The sequence below is a fragment of the Protopterus annectens genome, chromosome 7.part0, assembly GCF_019279795.1.
Source record: "Protopterus annectens isolate FY-2018-M chromosome 7.part0, PAN1.0, whole genome shotgun sequence".
NCBI lineage: Eukaryota > Metazoa > Chordata > Ceratodontiformes > Protopteridae > Protopterus > Protopterus annectens.
The window spans coordinates 167117073-167144998 of record NC_056739.1 but is presented as its reverse complement, the minus strand read 5'-3'; the positions used below and the strand labels follow the sequence as shown (position 1 = coordinate 167144998).

The 27926-nt window shown below is 39.8% G+C and overlaps 1 protein-coding gene across 1 annotated transcript in view; it reads right to left on the bottom strand.

Annotated features, from left to right (window-relative positions):
- Positions 1-27926, bottom strand: part of LOC122806313 (golgin subfamily B member 1-like) — a 512564-nt gene that overhangs the window by 284042 nt on the left and 200596 nt on the right. Inside the window, exon 7 of the mRNA XM_044076629.1 lies at positions 10217-10312. Coding sequence (XP_043932564.1) covers positions 10217-10312 — 96 coding nt within the window. The remainder of the gene's footprint in view (positions 1-10216; positions 10313-27926) is intronic.

Sequence of the window (27926 nt, the reverse complement as noted above, 5' to 3'; positions counted from 1 at the left end):
AATTGGGTACTCTGGTAGGAGCCTTAGAGTAGATGACTTTGTGAGTGTTCTTGTGGCATATCTTTATATATGTATTATATAGGGGAAAGCAAGAGGGCTTTTAAATGCAGATTGCAAGAGCTTGTAAGAGACATTAGGAATGGTAAGATGGAAAGCCCTCTTGCTTTATATTTTAAATCTTGTCATAGTAGTGATCCAGTGGGGCTCAGGGTGACAATTTTGGAGAAAATAAAGGTTGATGAAGATAGTTTTGATCTAAAAAAAGAAGTTGTTATATAAAGAAGCTTTGTTTATTCTGAAGTTTGCAACTCTGACACCTGTTGGATTGAACAAAAACACGAACAAGCGAGCAGGAACACAAATGGAGACAGCTTTATGGTGTAAAATGATTTTAATTAATCCAGATAAAATGTTAGCGCTTTCGGCCAAACCAATGTTCAGCCTTCATCAGACAAACAGCGGAATGTTCAGTATCAAAACCTTATATATTGTTGACATGTAGTAATATTAATTAAAACCAGAATTTATGAACAAATGTATGCTGTTAGCAGGCATGATGAAAATAATGCCTTAGCTAAGCACATTTTGGAGCACACAGGGCACACCTTTAGTTTTGTCATAGTGCAACAAAGAACCCCAGATATAAGAGGGGGCCCTTGGCAAATAAGATTAGAGATTGACGAACTTATGTGGCAGATTCGAACTAGGGCACATCTCACACCAGGAATTAACGACAACCTCTCCATAAAATGTGTGCTTAAGTGGTTATCTTATAATAGATAAGCTAATTAAACAACTTATAACCAAGTGAGTACACATGTACACTTTGGTTCACTGTCTTTTTAGTAATGCCAATAGCATCTGGCATAATGGGAAACTAACATCACAAGGGTCCTATTTTAGTTAGAAGAACATGAAGGGTAACGTAATGTCTAAAACAAGTCCATATTTCAAACGTTTCATATACAATTTGTCCATCAACAAACAACAATTGACGAGTATTTTAAGTATTTTTTATTTATTATTTTTTAACATGTGAGATTAAGCAAGCTTCAAGTATCATTATTGTATCTAACACTTGATTCAAGTAACATTATTCAATGTTCCACATTAGGCATGTGACATACTGCTTTAAGGTTACTATGGTAACACTTACTTAACGAATGCATTTGTCTTTGATTGGTATTACTACATGTCAACAATATATAAGGTTTTGATACTGAACATTCCGCTGTTTGTCTGATGAAGGCTGAACATTGGTTTGGCCGAAAGCGCTAACATTTTATCTGGATTAATTAAAATCATTTTATACCATAAAGCTGTCTCCATTTGTGTTCCTGCTCGCTTGTTCGTGTTTTTGTGGAGTTTATCAGTTTATTTGTGAAACTGTTGGATTGAATCAAAAATGCAACTGGAAGTCTCTCATTTGAAGTTTTTATCTGATGTCATTATTTTTAATTGTTTAATTAAATAATTGTGTTATTAGAGGCAGATGAATGTACTATTTAAAAAGTTTGGAGTTTGTTTTTTTACTTCATAAAGGCTTTGGAACACCCGGTTAAGGACTTAACTCTAAAGCTGTGTCAGTGGGTCATCTTACTTGGGGCCTGGAGAGAAAGAGAGGGAAACCCAGCCCCTGGATGGGAGTGTATACCAGGAAGGGCCACCTTTATAATGCACTTGCTAAGCATACCCATGAGGGTGGTCCACATCACCAATTTAAGTTTAGGATTCTAGAACAGATCTCCAGAACACACAGGAGGGGTGACATTGAGAATTTTACGGAAGCTAGAGAGATTAGTTGGATTATTAAATTTAGAGCTGATGTGTCACCGGGACTTAATGGCAAAGTTCCTTTACGTCCACTTTTGAAGTCCAGAAGGTTGCGACACTATAAATGAGTTTCATTAGATAGAGAGCTGTGACTGATAAATATATTATGTATTTACTAATACATCTCATATACACCTTTAGATTATTATGAGATGTTTTTTATTTTAATATGTATTTTTTATATAAGATGCATTGTCATATTATTATATGTAGTTTTTAATGTTGAGTATTAGTACTGATTTTAACATAGGTTTATATCCCTTTAAGGAGTGATTGCTGCTTTGGTGCCTTTTTGTGTATTTAAGTAACTTGTATTTGTGGCTAGTTTGTAATAAGGTCTGAAGAAGCTATTTCAGCGAAAGCGCTAACCTTGTCGTACTGCAATAAACCTTGTCTTTATTTATTTTTTGTAGCATTTGGACTGCTTGTTTTTTGGATTGATGCTTATTGGTTTATGGGACTTTGTACGAACCATTGGAACGTGTGGATCCCCTTCATTGTTTTGCTCTACGGTTATATTTTTGTTTAGGTTTATTCATATATTTGAAAGTGTATGTAAACAGGATAATGCTGACCAAGGGCTCTGGGTACAGTTCCTATTCCCCTTACACCATGGTAAAGTTCTAACTGCTGTTTCTAAATTGTTTGATAATTATTGTTTAAATTATGACAAGGTTAAACAATGTTTATTGGAATGTTTTAAGTTAACACCTGAAGGTTACAGAAAAAGTTTCATGAGCATAGATGCAAGGCAGATGAAAATGTATATGATTATATTGCTGAGTTAAGCAGTTATTTTCATTGATGCATGAGTGGGTGTCAGGTCACCACTTTTTGAAGGCTGGCAGACCTTTTGGTGAGGGAACAAGCCCTTAGCACTTTGCCTGCGGACATGAGAATCTGGTTGGCAGACCAGGAGGGAGTGTAATTTTGCAGATGAGCTCGAGGAAAAAGGGGGATCTCTACTTAGCAAGCAGGGCATCACTGCACAAGAAGGGGGGTACCCAGTGCTGCACATGGATATAAGTAAACCCATGGTGGGCAGCCTAAATCACTACAAAAGAGTCCACCAGTAACAAAAAAAGCTACTAGTTCAGATACATGGCCAGGATCAGGGTTTAGATGTCTTAAATGTAACCAGTGGGACCATGTAGCATATAGGTGTCCACAGAAGCAAGGTGGGGAAGCCAGCAAGTGTAAATAACAATATGCCAGTGGTACACTGTCTGGAGACAACAGGGATACCAGACTATCACCAGAGTTTATACCCTATCCTAGTGGGTGGAAAACAGGTCACTGCTAAGAGAGAGAGACAGCCTTTGACAAAACAGTTGGGAAGCCTGCAGTGGTTAAAGAGGAGCAGTACTTGCTTGGGCAGTCAACTCCAGTCAGAGCTTTAGGAGGGACCCCATTCTAAATCCCTTTGGCTAGGATTCACCTTGACTGGGAGGGTGGAAAAAGAAGCAAGTAAGTAGGTGTGTTTGAGGATATCCCTGCATATGTCTTGATAGGAAATTATTTGAATAATGCAGTACCTTGTGTGCATGCAGTTACACGCAGTCAGGCTTGAAGATGGGCATGTGGGGCTGTTAGCCTGGGGGAGACCCAGACAGACCTCACACCTGAAGCCAGGACTGGTGAGGTGGCTATTTCAGAGAGGGAACTATTCCATAGTAGTGAGCCTGAAGGTGAGCCACGGGTGCTGGTAAGTACTGATATTCCCTTGGGCACAGTGACTGCAAGGGCAGAGGTGAGTGCTAGTACCCAGGCTGACAGTGAGGCACTGATGTCAGAAGATACTAGACTTTCTGGGGAAGGGGAGCTGGGAAGGGTCACAAAGGTAGAGTTGAGACAGGCTCAGCTCTCGGACCCTACACTAAGAAGCTTGAAGGAGGTAATTAAGAAGACACCTGATTCTCAAGGAAAAGGGGAGTCTGTATATTGAAACAAAGGGTTACTGTATAGAGAATGGACCTATAGGGCTAGAGGGTGAGGTAATACAGCAGTTGGTAGTGCCTGGAGCCTACCATCTGGAATTTTTAGCCATAGCATGTGGCATTCCTTTTGCAGGTCTTATGAGCATAAAGCATACCAAGAGACTTCTTATGCAGAACTTTTATTGGCCTGTGATTGCAAAGAATGTAACAGAGTACTGCAGGACCTGTGAGCAGTACCAAAAAGTAGGCAAGGAAGGAGACAAGGTCAAAGCTGCTTTGATGCCTTTGATTGAGGAGCCATTTCAGAGGGCAGCTATGGATATTGTGGGGCCTCTGAGTACCCAACGTTTCACAAGGAGGAAGTATATCATGCTGGTAGTAGATTATGCTACTAGATACCCTGGGGTGGTGGCTTTGTCCTCCATCGCGGCAGAGAAAGTGGCAAATTCTTTGTTAGAGATTTTCAGCAGGGTAGGTTTCCTGAGAGAAATACTGACTGACAGAGGTGCCAATTTCATGTCACACCTGCTGGCTTGTCTGTGGGAGTGCTGTGGGGTGAAGCACCTAAAGACCACCCCCTACCACGCCACACAAATGATCTTGTGGAGAGGTTAAACTCTACACTAAAGACCATGATACAGGCATTTGCAGACCAGTTTGAAAGAGTGGGACACATATTTTCCCTATATGCTGTTTGCTTACAGAGAGGTACCCCAGGAATCCACAGGTTTTTCACCCTTTGAGTTGCTGTATGGGCATAGGGTGAGGAGCCTTCAGATTTGATTCATGATGAGTGGAAGGGTGAGTGTGAATCCCACAAGGAGTCTGTTGTGGCATTTGTCATAAACCTCAGGACAAGGCTTAGGGAGCTCATGGGTTTGGCCCAGGAGAACCTAGCAGCAGTCCAACAGCAGAAAAAGGTCTGGTATGACAGGAATGCTCAAGCCTGAGAGTATGCTGTGGGATAGCAGGTTATGGTGCTGATTTCTGTCAGACACAGTAAGCTGCAGGAAGCTTGGGATAGACCCTTTAAAGTGGTAAGGAAGGTCAGTGATGATAACTACATGGTAAATCTGATAGGCAGAAGGCAGAGGAACAAATTGTACCATGTTAACATGATGAAGCCTTACCATGATAGGGAGGCCTTGGTGCTAAGCATTTGCAGTAGATGGCAGGAGGAGTCTGAGGGGGAATCTGGTGACTTATCTCCTCAGTGAGGCTCGGACTAACACCTCAGTGGAAGTGGTAGCAATGTCCCAGCATCTATCCCCTACCCAGGTTTGAGAAATCCAAGCAGTGTTACAGGAGTTTGGGGACATGCTCACCAAGAAACCTGGGTCCAGCCACCTGGTGCAGCACCATGTGGATACAGGACCCTAAAGGCCTATCAAGCAGGCCCCTTACAGGATGTCTGAGTAAGTCAGACAAACACTAAGGGAGAATATACAGGAATTGTTGGAAATGGGGGGAATCCAGCAGTCCCTAGGCTGGTACTAAAGAAAGATGGCAGTACCAGGTTCTGTGTGGACTACAGAAAACTAAATAGTCACTCAGAGTCAGATGCTTAACCCATGCCTAAGACAGATGAAACCTTAGAGCAGCTGAGTGAAGCTAATTATCTAACCAAGGGCTACTGGCAGGGGCCCTTGACTCGCACCACCAGAGAGAGGTCAGCCTGTGTGACTCCTTTCAGATTATACAAGTTCACAAATATGCCCTTTGGGATGAAAAATGCCCCAGCGAACTTCCAGAGGTTGGTAACTTGTATCCTAGCAGGAGATTATGCCCTTGCTTACCTGGATGATATTGCCATCTACAGCCATTCCTGGCGTGAGTACCTTCAGCATGTTAGGGAGGTCCTAGGCAGAATGCAAAGAGCAGGGTTGACCATTAAGCCCAGTAAGTGTTGGATGGGTATGACAGAGGTTTCCTACCTGGGACATAGAGTGGGAAGTGGTAAGATCAGTTGAGAACCTGCCAAACTGGAAGCTAATCTGGTGTGGCCTGCCCCTGTTACCAAAAAGCAGGTGAGGTAATTCTTGGAGACAGAGGGGTACTATAGAAAGTTTGTACCCAGTTATAGTGCAACAGCTGCTCCCTTCACAGACCTAATGAGGAAAAACAGGCCAGATAAGGTAGTGTGGACCCCAGCCTGTGAGCAGGCAATCCAAAAGCTTAAAGGGGGTTTTGGGAGGATCTCCCTCCCATTAAGCAGTCCAGATTACAGCAAATAATTTGTTATGCAGATAAATCTTTGAACCATGGGGTGGGGGCTGTACTCAGCCAGGTTTTCTCGGAGGGAGAAGAGCACCCATTTGTATATCACAGCCGTAGACTCCAACCCAGAGAGGAATATTATGCAGCTGTATTAAAAAAATGAATGTCTAGCCACAGTATGCATACTGAAGAAACTTCAACCTTATCTGTATGGAAGGAAATTCATTGTAGTTACAGACCACAATCCCTTAACATGGCTATGGTGAGTCAGCTAGCAAAATGCCAAGTTACTAAGGTATAGCCTAGGGTTGAGGCATATGATATGACAGTGCAGCATCATACTGGGGTTAGCACTGCTAGTGCAGATAGGTTCTCAAGACAGGGTATGGATTAATGTATTCACAAGCAGGCTCATTCCTCTCAAGCAATGTTTCCCCAGGGCCACTTGAGAAACTAACTTGAGTCTTCAAAGGAGGAAGACATGTGATGATGTGAGGTAGTGCTAGCTAGGCCAGGGGGAGAAGGGCAGTGGATGTTTAACATATGCCAGCACAGCTAGCTGGAGTTTTGTAAAGAATTATGACATTTGTATATCAAGCTGATTTGTACCGATGTTTGTGTGAAAAATGTATTTGTAAAGCTGTTTGTGTTAAAAATATACCAACAGTGGGTACTGTTGGACAGAAATGAAATACACCTGTATGTCAGACTGTATTGTAACTGTTGAAATTAATATATTGTAACAGAGGATACTGGAAGAGAAGAGATTAATTTCAGTCTAGCTAACTTTGAAAAATAGTCTGAAATTAAATTACCTGACTTAGGCCATAAAGATTGTATCTTACAGTTCTGACTGCAGTCAGATAAGCTTGGCTTAGTAGCTCTGTAGGAAGAGTGGGAGCATTAAAATTGTTTTACAGCTTCCAGATGCTGTAACACATCTTAGCAAAGCTCTGTGTGTGTGTGTATTATGATGCATATATGCAAGATCCTGGATCACGTTTCTAGTAAAGGGGAGTAGTGTGGGAACTACAGTCAGGTGACCAGACATGTCATTCTACAGCCAGCACTGAAATAATATTTAGATATTAGTAAGAGATGTCACTTAGCTCTCAGCAGTCTGTGAAACCTGACAAAGAAGGACCACTCACCACTCATTGATTTCATCTTACCTTGCTCAAGTAAGTGAACTAGGGGACAGTAATTCTTTACATCAGTCAGGAAAATATAGTGAGATTAGTTAAGTATTGTTTTTCTGTATCAGTGTGAACCTTTCCATCTGTGTTATTTGCAACTCCTGTGATTGAAACTCTGGTGTTTATTGTAAATAAATATTTAGTATTTTCATGTTCTTTTGTTGTTAAATATATTTAAACTTTTCATTGTGGCTGGTCTTTTAGAGAATATTTTGACCTTTGAGAGTACCTATATTTATTTGGTGACACTGTGGCTGCTCCTGAAAGCCTTGTGTTTTGTCAACAATACCATTGGTATTAGTATTAATTTCACTCAGTATAATTGGGTACCCTGATAGCAGCCTTGGAGTAGCTGGCTTTGTGAGTGTTCTAGTGTCAGTGTATCTACCTTATAGCCTGGAAAAGGTGGTAGAGCTAGTAAAGCTCTGCCAGCCTTTCCCAGGTGGGTGGGTCTGTATGTGTGTCTATGAAAACCAAAGCTCAGAGAGAGTGCATGTGTCAGCTACTTTGAACAGGGACACTGAGAGGACTGATGGCACAGTGAGGATGGTGGAGGACTTGGCTTGGAACACATGGCTAAGGACTTAATTCTACAGCTGTGTCAGTGGGAAATCTTATTTGGGGCCTGGAGAGAGAGAGAGAGATGGAAACCCAGCCTTAGGACAGGAGTGTGTTCCCTGTGTGGTCTTAAGGAAATGGTACCTGGTGCAGAGAGCTGTATCTGGAAATACTGTATATCTATTTTTGTTCTAATTTAACATCCCTCACCAGTGTTGGTGGTGAGGATTGAAGATCCTTGACTACAGGTCCTGAGGAGGGATGTCACACACATACCTACATCTACACCCCCTGCCCTCAAATCTCCTAAGAAGTTCTCAAGGTGCTAACAAAGGCCATAAGCACTGCTTCTGTGGGCTGGATAACATACAGGGCTGCCAACCGATCAGTCTGAAACATGACTTAGATTCCCCAACAGAATGTATTCAATATCATCCTGCAAGCAGGCATTGTGCCATGTGAATGGAGGATACTCAACCGTCATCCCCTTGCACAAAGGTGGGATGTCAATGTACCTAGATAATTACAGGCCTATAAGTCTGACCAATTTTACAACCCAAAGGGTTGTTGTGGAATTAATAAATAAGGACACAGGTAACCTAGAAACTCTAAACATAAGCCAATGTTTATTATCGAGCAGATCCTACCTAACTGGTCAACTTCTTAGAGAAGAAAAATGCATATGCATTGCATATTTAGACCTCACAGATGCATTCAACATCATCACACACTTTGGTATTGTGGATAAAGTCTCCCGACTAAATGTATATCCCTACATAACTCATTGGATAGCAAATTGGCTCAAAAGGGAAATCCAAGAAATTAGGGTGAGTGGCTTTACCTCCACCAAAAGAACTGTTACTAGCAATGTACATTAGGATTCAGTCCTTGGGCCACTTATCTTTGGCATTTACATCTTGGAGGTTAAAGCAAATGGTATGGTTTATAGTTATCCAAGTCTGTAGATGACCGTAAACTTTGTGCCATCATAAACTCACCAGAGGATACCAGAATCCTCCAGGGGAACCTTTCCCAAATAAATAGCTGATTTTCAAACCATAGACTAAAGTTCAATGCCAAGAACTGTATAATCATATCCTTTGGCAAGCATGATTTCCCTTGTGAGTATCACATTGACAATACACCCCATGAAAGTTAATCCTTTAGTCAGGGATCTGGGAACCTATGTCAGAAACAAACTGTTCTTTGATCATGTACCCATGATTGTAATAAAGTCCTTTTTCATTGCACAGCTTTATCTAAAAGTATGACATCTACCTTCATGGCTGTAATCAGGCCAGTGTACTTGGCTCTCATCGGGCTGGTCATGAAATATAATGCTCCATTCTGTATGTTCCTCTCCAATCACTTGTCACAGTCATTTCTCATTAAAAAAAGTCAAAGCCCTAAATCACAAAAACAATGCAGACTGTCTCAAAGCCTTGCCCCTTTCCTCAGTATCATACAGGTTACTAAGAGGTAACCTCTGCCTTGCATATAGAGCCTTAACAGACCCTAGTCTGTCAGACCTGTTACACATTCACAAGTACAGTGCTAGTGTAAACACCTGCTGAAGGGATTTCAATCTGTCTTCTGTAAATGGAACACGTTGGAGGAATAGCTATGTATCACAGAGGATACCTCTTTTGTGGAACTCCACCTAAATTATAGTACTTCTCTTACTCTTTCAAATGTAATTTGGATGATGGATGAGACACTGCAAATTCAACCCTCCCCCCCAGTTTAGCACCCAAACCCCATGGATAGAAGTAACAAGTAAATGTCCTAACATATCCTTGTTGTGCCTGCTTTTGGTTTATTCATACACAAAATAAAAGATTTAAAAACTACCATGGGAATGTAAGGCTAGGCTTCTTAAGATTCACAGAGATCAACAGCCTAGTGAGGTCCTATGATCTATAACTCTGTTTAAGTTTACTTTTATAATTGCTGTTGTGTCTTTTGGCTTTTCCCGGTTAGGGGTCGCCACAGCAGAACTCCAGTCTGCTAATGACTGGTAGTTGATTTTTACGCGCCGAGTTACCAGCCCTGACACACAACCTTCAACAAAGGTACACCCATTCATGCATGTCTCCACGCAGAAGACGCTCGAACTGAGAATCGAACAGGACATCGTCTTACTGTGAGGTGACAATGCTACCGCAGCATCACCACTGCAGTGTTACTTTTATAATTGCTAGTTTTCTTAAATTACTTTAAAGCACGATGTGTAACTAAGGTAAAGAATGTCAGAATTTAAAACAACCTGACACTGACAACATACTGTGATGCTGTTTAGCTGTTGTAAACTTGTTATAGTCAGTAGATCTAAACCAGTAGACTGTCATGTAGGGATACTAATGCAGTAATGTATATACTTAAATGATATTGTTGATCACTTAATCAAATATATCTTGCATAATTAAGTAAAGTTCTTTATCTTGTGACAGAACAATAACACGTGGCTGTTATTACCTCAGTCTGAACCTCCAACAGATGCTGAACTTCATCGTTTTTAACATCTAGTTTTTTCTTAAGTTCTTTGCTGTAAACATTGCTTTTCATGTAGCTCTGTGGGAGAAACAAAACCCCATGATTTGTCAAGCTGTAAAGACTTAAGCTTTTTAAAGAATTTGTAAATATCTTTGTAGTGCAAAAGAAGAGATAAGAAGGGATGCCATGATGAGTCATATTGCACCCACAATCACTTAATTGCACATTTTCAAAATAAAAATCTGCATCAGACAAAGCATTTTAATGTTATTTACCAGAACTGCCATGTGTAAGAAAACTAGCAAGCCAACAGCAGTGTTTACACACACACACACACACACACACACACACACACACACACACACACACACACACACACACACACACACACACACACACACACATATGCCTAACTTACAAGAGCAGAATGTTCATTACATTACATTACGAAGGAGTTCTGAAAGACAATGTTAGTTGCATCTTACTTACCGACCTCTTAGGAGCAGTGCATTGCATAAGACCATGTCGGATAAATATAAAATGCATGATGCAAGCAGTGGGACAGACTGATTAGAGCAAAATTCATGGCCTCCAACATGGTTACAGATTTGGCATACACAGATCACTACAATTAAGATAGAAAAGGAAACTAGAAGGATAAATGTAGAGCCATACTGAAATATAACAGAAGTTAAAACTCAATAACTTTGCCTGTTTACAAGACATCCCCAGAATTCAGAAATATTTTGCACATCACTGTATGTAAAGTTGTGTGTTGAGTAGATGACTGGTTACGTGTAGGTAGAGGGTGATTCAGAGATGTACTGAGCATGCTCTTTCTAGCCAGCAAAATAGTGTCCAGTATACTATTCTAATGAGCGCATAATGACACGAAACCAGTGGCATAGCTAGAATTTGTGCTTCCGAGGGCTGTCTTTGAATTTGCCTCCTCCCCACAAGATCATGGTCAAATGGGCCCCTCATACACAGCCCTCCCCCTGCAGCTATTTCAGTGTCCCATTACTTGGCTATTTCTCCTCATTTACCACAAATACTGTTATGTGCATGCTGTTTTCTGCTTTACGTCTACAGTGATTATTTGAATTTAAAAGTTTTATTTTAAATGTTATTGGACGAACACTGATAGACATTTGCTAAAGAAAGCAATACAGTTTCACAATGAAAACACTTGGCATTAAAAGTTCTCTGCCATTGAAACAAACATTCACTGAAACAGCATTGAAACCCACATTCAAAGAAAATGCATCTGGCCAGTGGTGGATAAAGTTTATCTTTGGGTTGTTTTCAAATCATAGGCCCCTTGCATACATATTTAGGAGCATGCATACATGCATGTGTTCTTTGATTCACCTTCCTGATTGCATTAAATTATATTACTTGTATAATACAGCACACTTGTTACAGTGTGTTTTAAGTTTATTGTTTTGAACATTTTTCCAGTAAGCAATGAAACAAAATGTATGAACCAGTAATGACAAAACTGCTCATTTCAGAACATTTCCATCATAAAAGTCTACTCAAACTTCTGTCATCACAATCCACACATACCTCTCAACCTCTTAGAACACGAATTCTGGATAAAGCCATAAATAAAAGGGGGTTTTATAGGCCCAAAAATAGGGACAATTTTAAATATTGCTCTTACAAACTTAGAAAGTTGATAGAATAACAGATTTTGCATTGGCATGAATTTTCTGAAGGGTATGAAGTATGTAACTCAATGTCTGTCATTATTTTCTAACTTCAATCCTTAATGATTTGCCACTAATTTGCCAGAAAACCACAATTTTATGATGAGGAGGTTGCTGGTAGCAAACAACTCTATATGTCATGGTTTCATCTACAAGTAAAGTGCCTTTTTCCCTTGAGGATAAATTGTCTATGTTGCATTAAAAAAATGATAAGCTGCTAATATTGCAATAGGGATGGATGACAAACTGACAACAGGTTCATAGTTTCTATGCATCTCATCCAAAGGAGGACATACTCAGAACTGCAGCACCCCACCCCCTTAAAGTACAACACAATATTAAATCATTCAGTATTAATTATGTAAGTCTTAAACTTGTTATGTCATGTAGTAGTATTAAAGCAGAACAGACAATTTAATTAATTTAATTTATTAATATGTTTACCAGGTAAGTAAACTGCTCATAACAGACCCTTTTCAGTCATAACCTGGCACACAAGGGCAAGGGTAAACAGAAAATATATAGGCACCTTACAATAATCAGTCAATAAGCATGCTTTGAAGGTTAATAGAGTATCCAGAGAAAGCCCACATAGAATTAGGAAGAGAATGCTCTCCATGACTTTCCTTGCAACTGCTGTTTGGCTAGGTGGTCTTAGTTTCCTGTATTATCCTGCTCCCCTCTTGTATAAGTGTATCAGTCTTATCTTCCACGCTTCAATCAGTTCTGCAATGACCTATGTTGAAAATCTATGAAAGGGTATCCATTAGAACACAGGCTAGATTCCTGATGACCTTGGGGAAACATTCACTTTCATCCTGTGCATTATCGTCCCTTACAGCAAGGCAGTTCCCTCTCTTTTTTTATTTTGCTTTATCCTAGTGTTTGTCCATTTTTCTTCCAACTGCCCTACAACTATCACACTGTGGTTCCTTAAGTTCCATTTCCATCATGGTACTCAAGGTATGTATTGACTAATTTCCTCCGCTTTTCCATCTCTTCTGTAGTGTCACTCCCATTATAGTTCAGCCTGACCAGGTCTGTCCTACCCTTTCTCTTTTCTGTTGTATCTGCAAGGCATATATTGTTTCCCATAATTGAGCTCTTCTGCCAAGAGCTTTCCCCTTATCTTACATCCTTGTTGTTCTTTCATATACCTCTTGGTACTATCCTTCCCCCACTTCCCCATGTCTACTGATATGCTTCTTTTATGCCTTGTCTTTTGCCTTGGTCATTAGCTTTGCATTCATATGCAGATACTTTGGCCTTATAGTCTTTATCCCTTTTGTTTTTCTCTACAAACCCTAATGCATAGCCCATAGTACCCCATCCATGATATATTCCATTTGCTTGCTCACTCCCTTCAGATGTTTAGTTCATATTTTATCCTTCTCCAGATCAAAGTAATTCACTCCTTTGTCTTATTGTCTTATTCGTATTGCAGCCTCTGTAAACTACACAGTGACATGATCACTGCTGGATAATAGTCCCTTCACCTGTGCATCCCTGATCCTATCCATTTTGGTTAAGACCATGCCCAGAATTCTTTCCTTTTTTATTACAGTAATGCAAGATCTGGCTGAACCTCTCATTGGACAAGAATTTAATAACCTCATATTTTCATTCTTTCTACAGCTTCAGATCTCCCAGTGTGCACTTGCCCAATAAAAATAACCCCTTTCCTCATAACTCACTCTTTTATTTCCTCAAGCACACACACACACACACACACACACACACACACACACACACACACACACACACACACACACACACACACACACACACACCTTCTCTTTTTCACTGCAATGAATCCACACACACACACACACACACACACACACACACACACACACACACACACACACACACACACACACACACACACACCTACTCTCTAACACAGTAACTAACACACACACACACACACACACACACACACACACACACACACACACACACACACACACACACACACACACACACACACACACACACACACACACTTTCTCTGTCATTCAGAAACGAACTGAACCACTAGTGTAAATTATATATGGAGGGATGGGTGGACAGACAGACACACATTCACAAATTACTTCTCTCTCAGTCTCAGATGGAATGGCTATTTTAAATTTCACACGAGAGTCTGAAATAGGTTTACATCCGCATTAGCATTCGTGATGCTTGCATGACTTTGCTTAAAGGATAAGACATCTTTTTAGCTTTTTCCCTTAGATCTTAGTCCCTGCCTTGTGCTACCTCCTCCACATAAACACTGTACTGGAGTGCTGACAGTGAGCATGCCTCCCGACGTCCCTGCATGCAATGCACGCATGGTTCTCCTTAAAGGAGAAGATGCCACCACTCTTGTGTTACAAAGTTTTTTTTTTTTAATTAGTCCTTTTGCAGTCTTCCACCCCCCCCCCCCAAAAAAAGTGCTTCTCCGTGCGGGCCGCCTCTCTCGCCCACCCCCATCACTTTAGTAGATATGTATTTATAAGAGGCTACTCTTGTAGCCAGTAGCCATGGAGACTATATCTGGGACATCCCATCTGACCCATTGTGCAGAGGGATAACCTTACTACACCCCAGATTACCTATGCTTGAGTCAGCAGACTGGGACAAGAGGATGGGATTGAGTGCCGGATGCTAACTCACTCATTCTGTGAGGAGACAGGCAGCCCAGGCAACAGTGACGCATGAGTGCATCAACAGAAGACAACAATTGTGAGAGTTCTTAAGGCTGCCATAATATGGGAGGAGGCATAAGGGCACACTGTTCATCAGCAGCACAGTGTTGCACCACCATCCTTGATCTAATCACTGACCATGGATGTCGGTTGGGATGAGCCCAATAGAGGCTGAGATGGGTCTGATAGACCCAATGAACAAGTAGAGAGGCTGGTGGTAGCTGATTGTCAGCTGTGGGGGCTGTGGAAATCTGAGACATCCCTGAAAATCAGACAACTGGTTAAAGTCCCAGGCAGTACTGTTCAGACATGTTGCTGCTGACCAAATAAAGTTTCACTTGCATACTATCAAATTATACATACATATATACAAACATACATGAGTCCAGCAGTGTTCCTCATCATCACACAAATACTCAAATGGAGAGATGATAAAATCAGCAAAATGAGAGACGTATTGCTGGAACTGAATTCATCCTCAAGTCTTGGTGAGTAACTTCACAATGTGGACCCTGTTTTTCACAAAATCTCACCAAGGCAACACTGATATATAGACTGTATTTTATAAAACATATATCATGGACAGAAGTAGGTTAAAAAAAGAAGATAGCTGGGTGCACAAGACCCAGGATAAAAAAAAAATGCCCAATCCTGGTAGAAGCACTGGTACCAGGACTGGAAAAAAAATGACAGTGTAGAATCCTCAAGACATGGAAACATTCCTACAATGGGTCCAGGCCAGGCCCAGGGGAAGGATGGCCTCCCTGTTGTAGAAGAAAGTAGCAGTCCACAAAAATCACAAAAACTGACAGGCCAAAAGATGAGCCATACAGACGATAGAGTGGACTATTGAGAACAAGAAAGAAATTTTGTATTGTTACTATTATACAAAAAGCCTAGAATTTCTAGACAAAAGATATACAAAAAGATTGAGAGAAATTAGAGGAAAGAAAAATACTTCCACAAGAAAAACTGTCAGAAGCTTTAAATAAAAAATGTGTGTTTATTAATACAACAGGTCCAAGAAAAACGCTATATAGACCAAGAAACCTTGCGTCATTTGGAAAAAGAAGCGACTGAGGATGTTCAAAAATTTAAAGAACAAAATTTAGAGACATTTGAAGGGTATAAAAAAGAAATATGAACATGGGAAAGTGAGAGAGATCTGATGTGGTACAATATTTATGCAACGGAGAAAGCCAAATTAATCAACACAAAAAAGGCAGCCCAACAGATATTCAAAGAGAAATATAGGCAAAGGCATCCAGGTATGGAAAATTTCATAATAAAAAAGTAAGATCACAAAGACGGAATGTAGAATAGAAGATTAGCCAAGTAGAAGTTAAAAAATAAAAACTGAAGTTATGGAATATTTGAGAAGTGAAGGATTCAGTGTAGAAAGTCTCACACAGGTCATATCACAGCATGATGGAATAACTAATCCCCAAACTAAGGAGAGACAAGAGGAGAAGGAGACATCTAAAGAAATATGGACATGGGAAAGAGAGACTTATTATGGTGCAATATATATGCAAAGGAGAAAGCAAAACTAATCAATGTGAAAAGAGCAGCACCAAAGATATTTGAAGAGAAATACAGGCAATGACATCCAGATATGGAAAATTTCACAATACAAAAATTAAGAAAACAAAGAGGAAAAGTAGAAAAGTGATTTAGTAATGGAGAAGTTAAAGAAATAGAAACTGAAGTTATGGATTGCCTACAAAGTGAGGGATTTAGTGTAGGAAATTTAACTCTGATAACACAACAGGATAGAACAATGGACACCCAAATTAAGGAGAAACCAGTGGTGCAGGAAGCATCTAATCAGTTGATATATGAAGATAATTTGGTGCTTCCCATAGGAAACCAGTACAAAGGTTCAGTTGGAGCTATACAGCAAGGGAAAGAACAGGAAACTGTGGCAAGTATTCTGACACAGTCAGTGTCGGGAGGTGATAGGCCAGTGATTTCCCATATGAAAAAGCAGTAGATGACACAGGGTGAAACTGAAGAGAATGTGGCACAGGAAGAGGCTCTTGGAACTTTCTATAGAATCCCTGCAGGACATTGGGAACAAAGAATGTGCCCTCACTTTAGAAGAATATGATCTAAGAGAAGAGTTGCTTGATTTAATAGAAATGTATAGACATATTAAGATCAATGAAAGAAATTGACTGCAGAAGGTCAATAAAACCCAAAAAGTTAGAAGTTTGATAAAACAAATGAACACAGTAATTAGGATTGTCCACAGAGATTCCTGCAATAGAACAGAAATAAATAGGATACATTACTGTGCAGCCAAATTAATAACAGATAAAGTCCTACCACATGAACAAAGTTTAGTAAGGGAAAGGATGGGGAGAAATGTAATGCTATAATGGAAATATTGAATAAAGAAAACTATAAAGCAATAAAGACAAGAACTGTCACTGTTAGAAGAGTATAGAAGAGGGAACAGATCAACAAAAATACTCAGAAAGATAGATGTTCTAAAAGCAATGCACAGTATTCTAACAGATCAAGATTTAACATGCAGTATCACAATCAATACATTAAAAATACCAGCACAAGAAGTAAAACTTAGAAAATACACAGCTAACTATAAAGGAAAAGAACAAAATAAGCAACGTTTTTGTTAATGACCCCAAAACAAGGTAAAAAGAATTGAAACACCACCAAAAAAGAAGAAATAGATACATTCTGGGGAGTATTTAAGAAGATCCTGTGGAACATAAAGATACTAAATGGATAGAAAAAGTAAATGTAAGTATAAGAAGTTCAAAGGTACATGATATGAAATGGGATAAAGTAACAGTGACAGAGATTGAAAGAAAGTTAAGAAAAGACTCTGACTGGAACATCCCAGGCCCAGAGGCAGTACCTAACTTCTCATTAAAAAGATTAACATCTTTGCACGAAGATTTAGCCATGAGTAAGAATTATTTATATGCACACCCTGAACAGACACCAACCTGGCTAACAGGAAAACAATTCTTCTACTTAAGAGTGAACCTTCAAGCAACCCTAAAAATTACAGGTCAGTAACTTGCCTTCTGATGATGTATAAACTATACACTGGAATTGATGCTGACACAGTTCATAGTTATTTAGAAGAAAACTCAATTATGGCAATAGAACAAAAGGGTAATAAAAGAAAGTCATATGGATCAAAGGATCATCTGTTGTTAAAGTCATAGCGGAAAACTGTAAAAAGGGGAGGAATCTAAGTATGGCATGGATAGACTATAAAAAGCATTTGACAGTATCCCACACTTATGGATAATAGAGTGCTTACAAATTTGTAATGCTAAACTACATCACAGTGACCATGAAACAGTGGCAAACCACTTTGCACTTAAGCCATGATAAAAGAGAAATTAGTATTCCAGGAATAAAAATCCAAATGGGGATATTCCAGGGTGACTCTCTGTCACTACTGCTCTTTTGTCTTGCCCTTAACCCATTAAACTGTCTGCTTAACAGATTATGTTATGGCTATAATTTGGCTCCCAGAAATTAACAAGGTATAAAGACTTCTCATCTTTTTTTTTCAATGATTTAAAACTGTTTAGTTCATCATATGAGGGACTGAAAGCACATCTGCAAGTCGTCAAAACTTTCAGATTACATAAGAATGTCATTTGATCTTGATAAATGTGCAAAAGCAACCTTTAAAGCAGGAAAGCTGCAGTACCAGGAAAACATCAGTTTGGGACAAGAATGTGATATAAAAGAACTTGAGCAAGAGGGAGTGTATAAATATTTCGGAATTGGTGAAGGATCAACAATAAAACATGAACAAATGTGAATAAAACTCAGTAAGGAATATTTTAGAAAACTTAAATTAATCCTGAAAACAACACTGACATCTAGGAACAAAGTTCAAGCTATAAACAAATGTGTTCTTCCTGTCCTAACTTATAGTTTTGGAGTGACTAACTGGCCCCAAAAGTTGTTGGATAGATTAGCGAGGAAAACAAAAAGGATGATTCCTGCACATCGGATGATTTATAGAAATCAGTGTATACCCAGAGTAAATATTCCCTATTCTGAAAGAGGGATGGGCCTCTTTGAAATTGCTTACATGTATAGATCTGGAATCGTGGGACTGCATACATATCTGCTGACCTCACAAGACCCAAACATAGTGAAAGGTTTGAAACATGAGGAGAATAAATCTAAGATGGCTTCCCTGCTTAGTCTAGCAGAAGCATATCAGTGTCAAGCGGGAATGGAAATTAAACCAGAAGTAGATAAAAATCAGGCAGCAACTCAATGTGCCAAAAAAAAAAAAAAAAAAGAGAGACTATAAGGTAAAGGATCAGTTGCAAGTATAGAAAACTCATGGAACAACCTCATGTTGATCAGGATCAAATGCAGGAATGGTTAAGGAGAGGCTAATTCAAACCAAAAGATGAAAGATTAATATTGGCAGCCCATGATAGTGGACTACGTTACACATTGGTTTACAAAGTCCATTGAACATGTGGGAGAAATAGACAAATGTAGGTTCTGTAAAACAGAAATGGAAAAAGTTGCACATCTTGTTGCTGGTTGTGACATACTAATAGCAGAAGGACTGTATACTGAAAGGCATAATAATGTGTCAGGACTGTTGCACTGGGGATTGTGCAAACATTATAATAGTGAAGTAACTGAAAAACACTGGAAACATGAGACACAAAACATCATAGAATATGATGGTCTACATCACATGGGATCATGCATTACCAATAGTTCAAAAGATAGATGCTACAAAACCAGACATGGTGGTCCATGAAAAGAAGACAAAAGTAGCAGTTATCATTGAAATTGCTACACCCAGTGACTACAGTGTCTTGAGAACAGAGAGAGGCAAAGTCATAAAATATCAGGATTTGCAGGCAGAGAAATGAGAGCAACATGGAAGAAAGATACACAGACAGTTCCAATAGTAGTAGAAGTAATGGGGCTTATAAAAAGGAATCTACAATGGTATTTAGATATGTTACCAATACATGTAGCTCCATATGAAATTCCAGAAGTCATTACTGGGCACATTGTGGATGCTGGTAAGAGCATATGAAACTCCAGGAGTTATTACTGGGCACATTGCGGATGCTGCTAAGAGCACTTTTGGCTAACATCAAAGACTGAAACAATATTAATTTCATGAACTTTTATCATACTTTGACTTAGGAATAGGGACCATTCCTGTCATGATATTAGAAACTCAAAAGATATGTAGAAATTAAAAAAGAGAAAAGCATCTTAGCATAACAATTGTTACCTTGTTTTCTGCAGCAGGGAGCATCCTGTGTTCCCTATCCAGCACAATCATCAGTAGCACTTGATAAGATGCATCACTAAACAATTTGTCTGAGTTATGGAATATAGGAATAACACTAGGCATGTGATCAAAGAGACATAGCCATGTACACCTTTAAGCAGACAAACCTAAAAAAATTCTCACCACCCTTGTCAAGCACTTAATACTGCTTGCTTCCCAAGTTGAGCAAGGGCTTGCATGATAACCCTGGTGTAAGTGCATGGCTACCCATCTGGTCATCAAGACTAGCCTTAAAGGTTGCCAAAGTAACACTTTGACTTGTATTGACAACTTATTGTATAGTCTGCAAATATGCTGTGTTAGGAACCTACCCCTACAGTGAGTCTTGCTAATGTTTTGGTGTAGATTTAAGTCTCTAGTGCAGGTGTTTGTAGAGGCACATATTTTGTGAAGAAATAGGTCAAACAGGATTGGGTCTTTCATGGCTTGAAAGGCTCGATGCAGAATTCCTAGGAGCAGGTGTTAGTGAACTATAAGAAGAGAAGTGCTAATCTTCAGTGGGCTGACTGTATATGAATTCCTAAACAGCATGGCACCACACACACACACACACACACACACACACACACACACACACACACACACACACACACACACACACACACACACACACACACACACACACACACACACACACACACACACACACACATATATATATTTGTGTGTTTGTGTGTGTATGTATGTATGTATGTATACACACACACACACACACACATATATTTATATATATATATATATATATAGATATAGATATATATATAGATATATATATGGATGGGTCTACTTCTCCTCACCTAAAACTCATTTGACTGACATTCATTTCAGAGAGACCAAATCACCTAAAGTTCACTTCACCTAAAACTCATTTTACTGAAAATTAGTACTGGCAGTGTGTAAAGTACTGTAAGGCAAGTAAAAGGTATATGTCCTTTTCCCCACTGTAGTGTGATCCTGGAGTTAGTATATATAGTTAGGGGGTGTGGTCTCCCCACCTAGTTTGGTTTTACCAAACAATATAAAACCAGACCAGACAATATAAAACCAAACTAGGTGGGGGCTGTGCCCCCCACACCCCCTAACTATATATACTAACTCCAGGATCGCACTACAATGGGGAAAAGGACATATTTATTATATATTTATCACTTTCTTCCATCTTAGTTTCCAGATTTCCACGTTGCCTGATTTATGCTTCACCATCTGTATCTTATTTCTTCCTGTGTTAGCAACTGATTATCAAGCCTAACTTTCCTATAACCTTGACATAATTTGGTCTTCCATAAATATTTCCATATGCACCTTTTCTCGGTTTCCCCTATTCCACTGCTTTATATAAATTTTAATAACATTGACAAGGGCAAATATGTCTACACAGCATACCTCGACTTGGCAAAGGCCTTTGACACAATCCCACACTCTGGCATTACCAATGAACTTAGCAAACCGAATGTAAACCCCTTTGTTGCAAGATGGGTTGACAATTAGCTCACAAACCAGTCACACACTATCAAAATGAGTGACTCCACATCAGACCTGTCACCAGTGGGGTGCCACAAGGGTCAGTGCTGGCCCCCCTACTGTTTGGTATAGACGTCTCAGAAGTTCAGGCTAAAATAAAGAGTTGTGGCTGACCAGGTTTGTGGGTGACTGCAAACTGGGTGCAATTACTGAATCCCCAAATGATGTCGGTATATTTCATTAGGGTCTTATGCAGACCAATGACTGATGTCTTAGTCACAATCTCAAACTGAATGCAAAGAAATGCATCATCATTCCCTTTAGTAAAAATAGTGTCCCTTCACACTATCAAATTAACAACAATACCCTATGTAGCTTATGAAGTGGTAAGAGATCTGGGAATCAGAAGTAGACTGCGACCTTAACTTTGATCACCATGTGTGTACTGTAGTAAGGAAGGCTTTCTATGTAGCACACTTGATTAGCAAAGACATCATCTCTAGAACAAAGTAGGTTATAATCCCTCTATACTAGTCACTAATCCAGCCTATAATTAAATATAACACTTCTTTTGGCATGTACAGTACAAAGCACCTACAGCAATTGGAGAGACTTCAGAGGTTTCTAAGATTAAGGGACTCCACATGTGCCTTACACAGACTGACTAAAGTCCCTGTCATTATACTTAGTATCATATAAACTTCTTAGGGGAGACTTATGCATCCGACCCAAACCTGATGAATTTGCTGCACATCCATAAATCAAATGGGAGTGGGACTACAGCTACCCATTTCAGGGACCTAAATATGGACCGCGACTTGAATATGACATGCTGGAGGGAAAGATTTGTTTCCCAGCAACTGTTGCATCTTTGGAATAGGCTACCAGGTCATGTGGAGTACAGCACCTCTATGACACTGTTCAAAAGGAACCTGGATAAGTGGATGGGAACCATAAAGTCTTACCAGGGATAGCACCCACAACCCTCCTCGACATGAGCAATTATTAATAAATACAGTCCTGGGTATTGACTAGAGTACCTATGGTATTACATTGGGATGAGATATATCTCTAATACAACTATAGGATATGTAGTTATTATTTTTTTCTCATAGGTTCCCTAAGTTTGGCTACAACCCCTACTTTATGTTGCCACAAGTGATTGTGTTAAACATTTTTCTGCTATAGAGTTATCAAAATCTTTAACAACAACCTTTGTAAACTCAAGCACTCTATAGTTGCTCTTCTTTTTTGTTGTGAGTCACTTTCTTCTGCAATACTTTAACCTTTGTGAACCCCTCTAAATAATTCATGTTACATATTCCTAAATCTCTATCTCTCTTACCATGCATTTGAACTCAGTTTTCATTTTATCCCACTTGATATCCCATCTAAGGTAATTCCGATCTTCTCTAATAACTCTTAAACCATATTCACTATCCATTCAGTAAGTTTTTCTCTTTTTGTCTGGTAGGTAGAAAACAGTGTCCCTTTTCTACATCATTACCATGTGTCTTTATCTTCATATTTATTGATGCATGAGTTGATATAGTTATTGGGTGAGTCTCAAAGCTTTCAATTAAATACACATTTTCCTGTGAGATATAATTTCTATCCAGTCAAGTCCAATTATCGTATCTTAGGGAATAGTATGAAAACTTTGAGTTCCTGCTACTGAATTTACATTTTCCATACCAGGTATTGTCATGTATCAGAATCGGACACAATAACACATGCACTCAGGTCACTCCACAAGTACAAGTATGACTCTGTCACTGTCCATGTGAGTGTGAATGACCTGAGACACCTCCTGGACTACATTAAAAGAGAAATGCAGGAGCTCTCGGATTATATGGCCCAGGCAGGTATGACCCTAGCCCTGAGCAGCATCTTACCATCACCCAAAATTATACTGCAGTACAAGTAGAAAATGATTGACTTCAACAAGTTTCTGGTGTCATTCTAAGAGGATCCAGTACCTGTCTGCTTGGGATGACATGATTGACAGACCTCGATGCTTTGCCAGAGATGGCCTGCATCTGTCATCCCTGGGTTTCTGGATACTGGCCAAGGCTCTTGCCACCCCTACAGTGCCTTTTTAGGTGGTGTTCCAAAGACCAAATTACCACCATAACAGCTATAAATAAATGCAATCTGAGGGTCATGCTGCTAAACGCTAGAAGTTTAAATCTCAAGATGCACTTGCTCGAAGCACTCCTCAAAAGGGAGAACATCGACATTTGTGCTGTAATGGAGACCTGGTTTAAAGCAGCAGAAAGCACCCCTGCCTATCAGGCTATAACTCATTCCACACCTTTCAGCCCCAGAACATGGACCAAAGCTCCAAAGGTGGTGGTTTCTCCATATTCATAAAGTATATGCATACCTCCAGACTAGTAGCCCAGCATAATGCATCTGAGATACTTCAGGTACAACTAACATTGGTTAAGACGGCAATTCAGGTTGTAGCCTACTATAGGTCCCCAACCATGTCCCAAGACTCTCACTCTACATTCCTAAGCACTCTGGAAACTATTAGGGTCTAACCCAACACTCTCATACTAGGTGACTTCAAGTACCCCTCCATCACCTGGGAAAACTACTCATGCACCAATACACTGGCCCAACGCTTCCTGGAATTCATTGATTCCAATGCCCTGGGTCAGTTCATTCTTACCCCCACTAGAGGAAGTAACATCCTTGACCTGGCTATTACTAACATGGGTAATCATTGCTCTACACCAATAGTCAATTCCTCCCTGGTTAGATCCGACCACAAACTAATCACCATGGAAATCCACATCTCACCCACATCCCCCGCAAAGGTAACCACCATGAAAAACTTCTCCAAAGCTGACTTTGGGCTCCTAAAAACAGAGGTGGCCAACTTCACTGCATCCATGTCAATGGAAAATAGATGCATGACGATTGAATCATACACCAATGACCTGTATGAACACGTACATAAATGCATGGAATTAGCCATACCAACAAAACCAAGACGCTCTCCTCCAAAAAAAAAAGTAAGTCAATCTGGTGGTCTCCTGCCATTAATAAACTCTATAAGAGAAGGAAGAAACTGTTGCAGAAAAAGGTGAAGTCCCAAGACTGGAAAAACTCCCTTATCAGCCTCAACAAAAAGTTGAGATCCCTCATCAAAATCTCTAAAGCCAGCTATGATGGCAGAATTGCGGCAGACACTAAAAACAACCACAAAGCCTTCTATAGTTATATCAAGAATATGCACGGCAATACCCAGGAGTTACTGCATAATGGTACCTGCTATACTGAGCCAACAGATATTGCCAACATATTCAGTGCCAACCTTACCCCCCCCCCAAAGGATTAATCACAATACCGGAGGAATGCCAGGCACCCAGCATTTCTGCAGCACAGGTTAAAGCTGCATTGTCCTAGGCCAAGAATACAGCTTCCATAGGACCCGACAATATCCCTGGATGTGTTCTACATGAACTACAAAGTGAACTGGCACCACATCAGTGTGCCCTGTTCAATCACAGCCTCACCTCAGGCTTTGTCCCTACTGAATGGCGTACTGCTACAGTCATCCCTTTCCATAGAGGAGGAGCAACTACAGAACCTGGGAATTATCACCCCATTAGCCTGACAAGTCTAATATGTAAGGCTATGGAACACATCATCATGGACCTAATTAACAAGGATATAAGGAATCTCCAAACATTAGATCCCATGCAGTTTGGTTCTGTGAAAGTTAGATCGTGCCTACTCAACCGGGTTGACTTCTTTGAGTCAGTTATCAGAACTGTAGATGACGGCAAGGCAGTTCATACAGTGTACCTCGATCAGGCCAAAGCCTTTGATACCATTCCCCACTCAGGAATTATTGATAAACTCACCAAACTAGCCATCAACCCCTATATCACTAGATGGGTTGGAAATTGGCTCACAGATAGAGCCCATAGTATGAAAGTAGCAGACTCTGTCAGTCTACCAATCAGTCATGAGTGGAGTCCCACAGGGATGGGTCCTGTGTCCTCTCCTGTTTGGCATCTACTTCTCAGATGTCCAAGCCAACATGGAGAGACTCTGGCTGACCAGGTTTACAGATGACTGCAAGCTGGGAGCCATTATTAACTCCCCAAGTGATGTAGACATCCTACAGAAAGGCCTCACTGAGACCAATGACTGGTGTCGAAACCATGGCCTTAAGCTTAATGCCAAAAAATGCGTCATCATCCCGTTTGGAAAAAACTCAGTTTCCACTAATTACTACATTGATGGGAGCCCACTGAACACTGAATTCATTATAAGAGATCTGGGGACACAGGTTGACAGGAACCTCTCCTTTAACTACCACATTGCCACTGTGGTCAGAAAGTCCTTCTATGTGGCACATCTCATTTTTGCATCCAGGAAGAAAGAGGTCATCATCTCTCTACACTTCCCTCATTAGGCCAGTCATCTAGTATAATGCCCCATTTGGCATGTACCTCACTAGACACATGCAACAGCTGGAAAGGCCATAAAAGTACCTCATGAAGAAGACCCTAGGCCTTAAACACATGTCCTACACGGACAGACTCCAAAAAATTCCAGCTATTTTCTGTTTTATTGTCTCCTAAGAGGCAATCGCTGATTGACTTACAAAGCCATGTCTGACCCAACTTTGTTAGAAATGCTACATCTAAAGAAATCCAAATCCCTCCGCACCACATGTTCCAGAGACCTCAACCTCATTGCCACAATCAACAGAACATCCTGGAGGGACAGGTTCATTACCCAGAGATTGGCCATGCTCTGGAATAGACTTCCTATACATGTCAAGCAGAGCGCCTCACTGACCTTCTTCAAGAGAAATCTTGATGAGTGGATGGGAAATAGAAAGTTCATGCCAGGGATCACTACATTGGTTCTACTTGATAGAGGTACTAGGAACTAATGTCGGGGGGCATGATGCTAGGGCACTTCTATGAGCTAGGCTTGTAAAGGCTCCAGGGCCATTAGCCTAGTACACACCAATGAACCTATACCAGTTCATAAATCTACCATCTTTTGTTTTGCTTATCCTTCTACCAGTCCCCACTCATAAATAATCCCTGTTAAAAGCTTATTATTTCTCCCAAAATTCTCCCAAGCTCCATGATATTAGTCTTTTGTAGAGTATAAATACATGCCAGCATAATCCTCTTCCTCTGTCAGTAAACCCTTACTACCACAAATATATGGTTATTGTTCTTGTCTTGTCTGTCACCATTGAGGTCCTTCCCATAATCAGTACCATTGCTCCTCTTCTCTTTTGTCCCTGCCATTATACTGAATGTCTCCCCTCAAATCTTTTCTTTGTCAAATCCACATGCTCATTTCTATCAAAATGTCTTCCCTATAACATTGCTATTTGCACCATACATTCAAAAATGTTTTCTTTTGGTCTATACATAAAATATCTTTTACACTCAATGTTACTATTAAAATGCAACCATTCTGATAAAATGTTATTACTCCATTATATCATGTATGGCAGTTGTTTTTGAATATATGTTTCCAGCTTGCAGCTCACATACAAAACACTAAGCTTTAGCAGGCTGATCTTGTAAGTAGTTGGTATTTGAACCCATGCCATATTTTCCCATAACTTTCTCTTCAATGAAAACATGTGAAACAAGAAAAAAGCTAAACACATTTCACATCCCCAATTACCTTCTTAATTCAGGACAAACACACTGTATACACTACAAAAACAGAAATTTCCCTCCAGGTAGGAGCAGTTGCCCAGGATTGATGGCTGCGTACACAGGCATTACCTATTGTGAATTTAAAATTACGTTAAAACTCATGTTAGAGGATGTGTTCCTACTTATCCAGATTGCTTTCCATTCTTATCTTATTTCTATTCACCCCACAGGTGTGAAAAACAACTTGCATATTCCCAGTAAACATTAACTTTAAGAAAAAGAGCACTGGCTACATTTAAATCTAAATTGTACATAGTTATATTTAATGCTTGAAAATATTAAGATGCTGGGAGGCAACTACATGCATAACTGTTAAGACCTCTTATTAATCACTTAACACCTAACAACACCTTGCCTCCAACTAAAACTAGGTACTAATAAAAAAAAAAGCTAGTAACTTTGCAAATGTTTCTGTGTACATTTCTCTCAGAGCACACTGTTAAGACCGCTCATAATTGATTGCTCTCAACTGTAGGTGCCTGGTCTCCAGTAAAAAGCAAGTGTAATGGAAAAACATCAGCTACTAACTTTGCAAATTCCAGAGTTATCATTTCATGCTTCTAATCTCTCTTGACTTTCCAAGCCTATTTGCTTAAAAAATATTTTCTATATGAAGAACTAATACCATCAGTCAAAACTTCCACCTCTAAAAATGGAAAATTATTATCTATTAATTTTATATGTCATTTAATCAATGTTGTTCTCACATGCCCCAGCAGCCCAGGATCACTGTTGTATAAACTTTAATTTGTTTCTTTCTAGTTTTTTTACCATGTTGCAGTG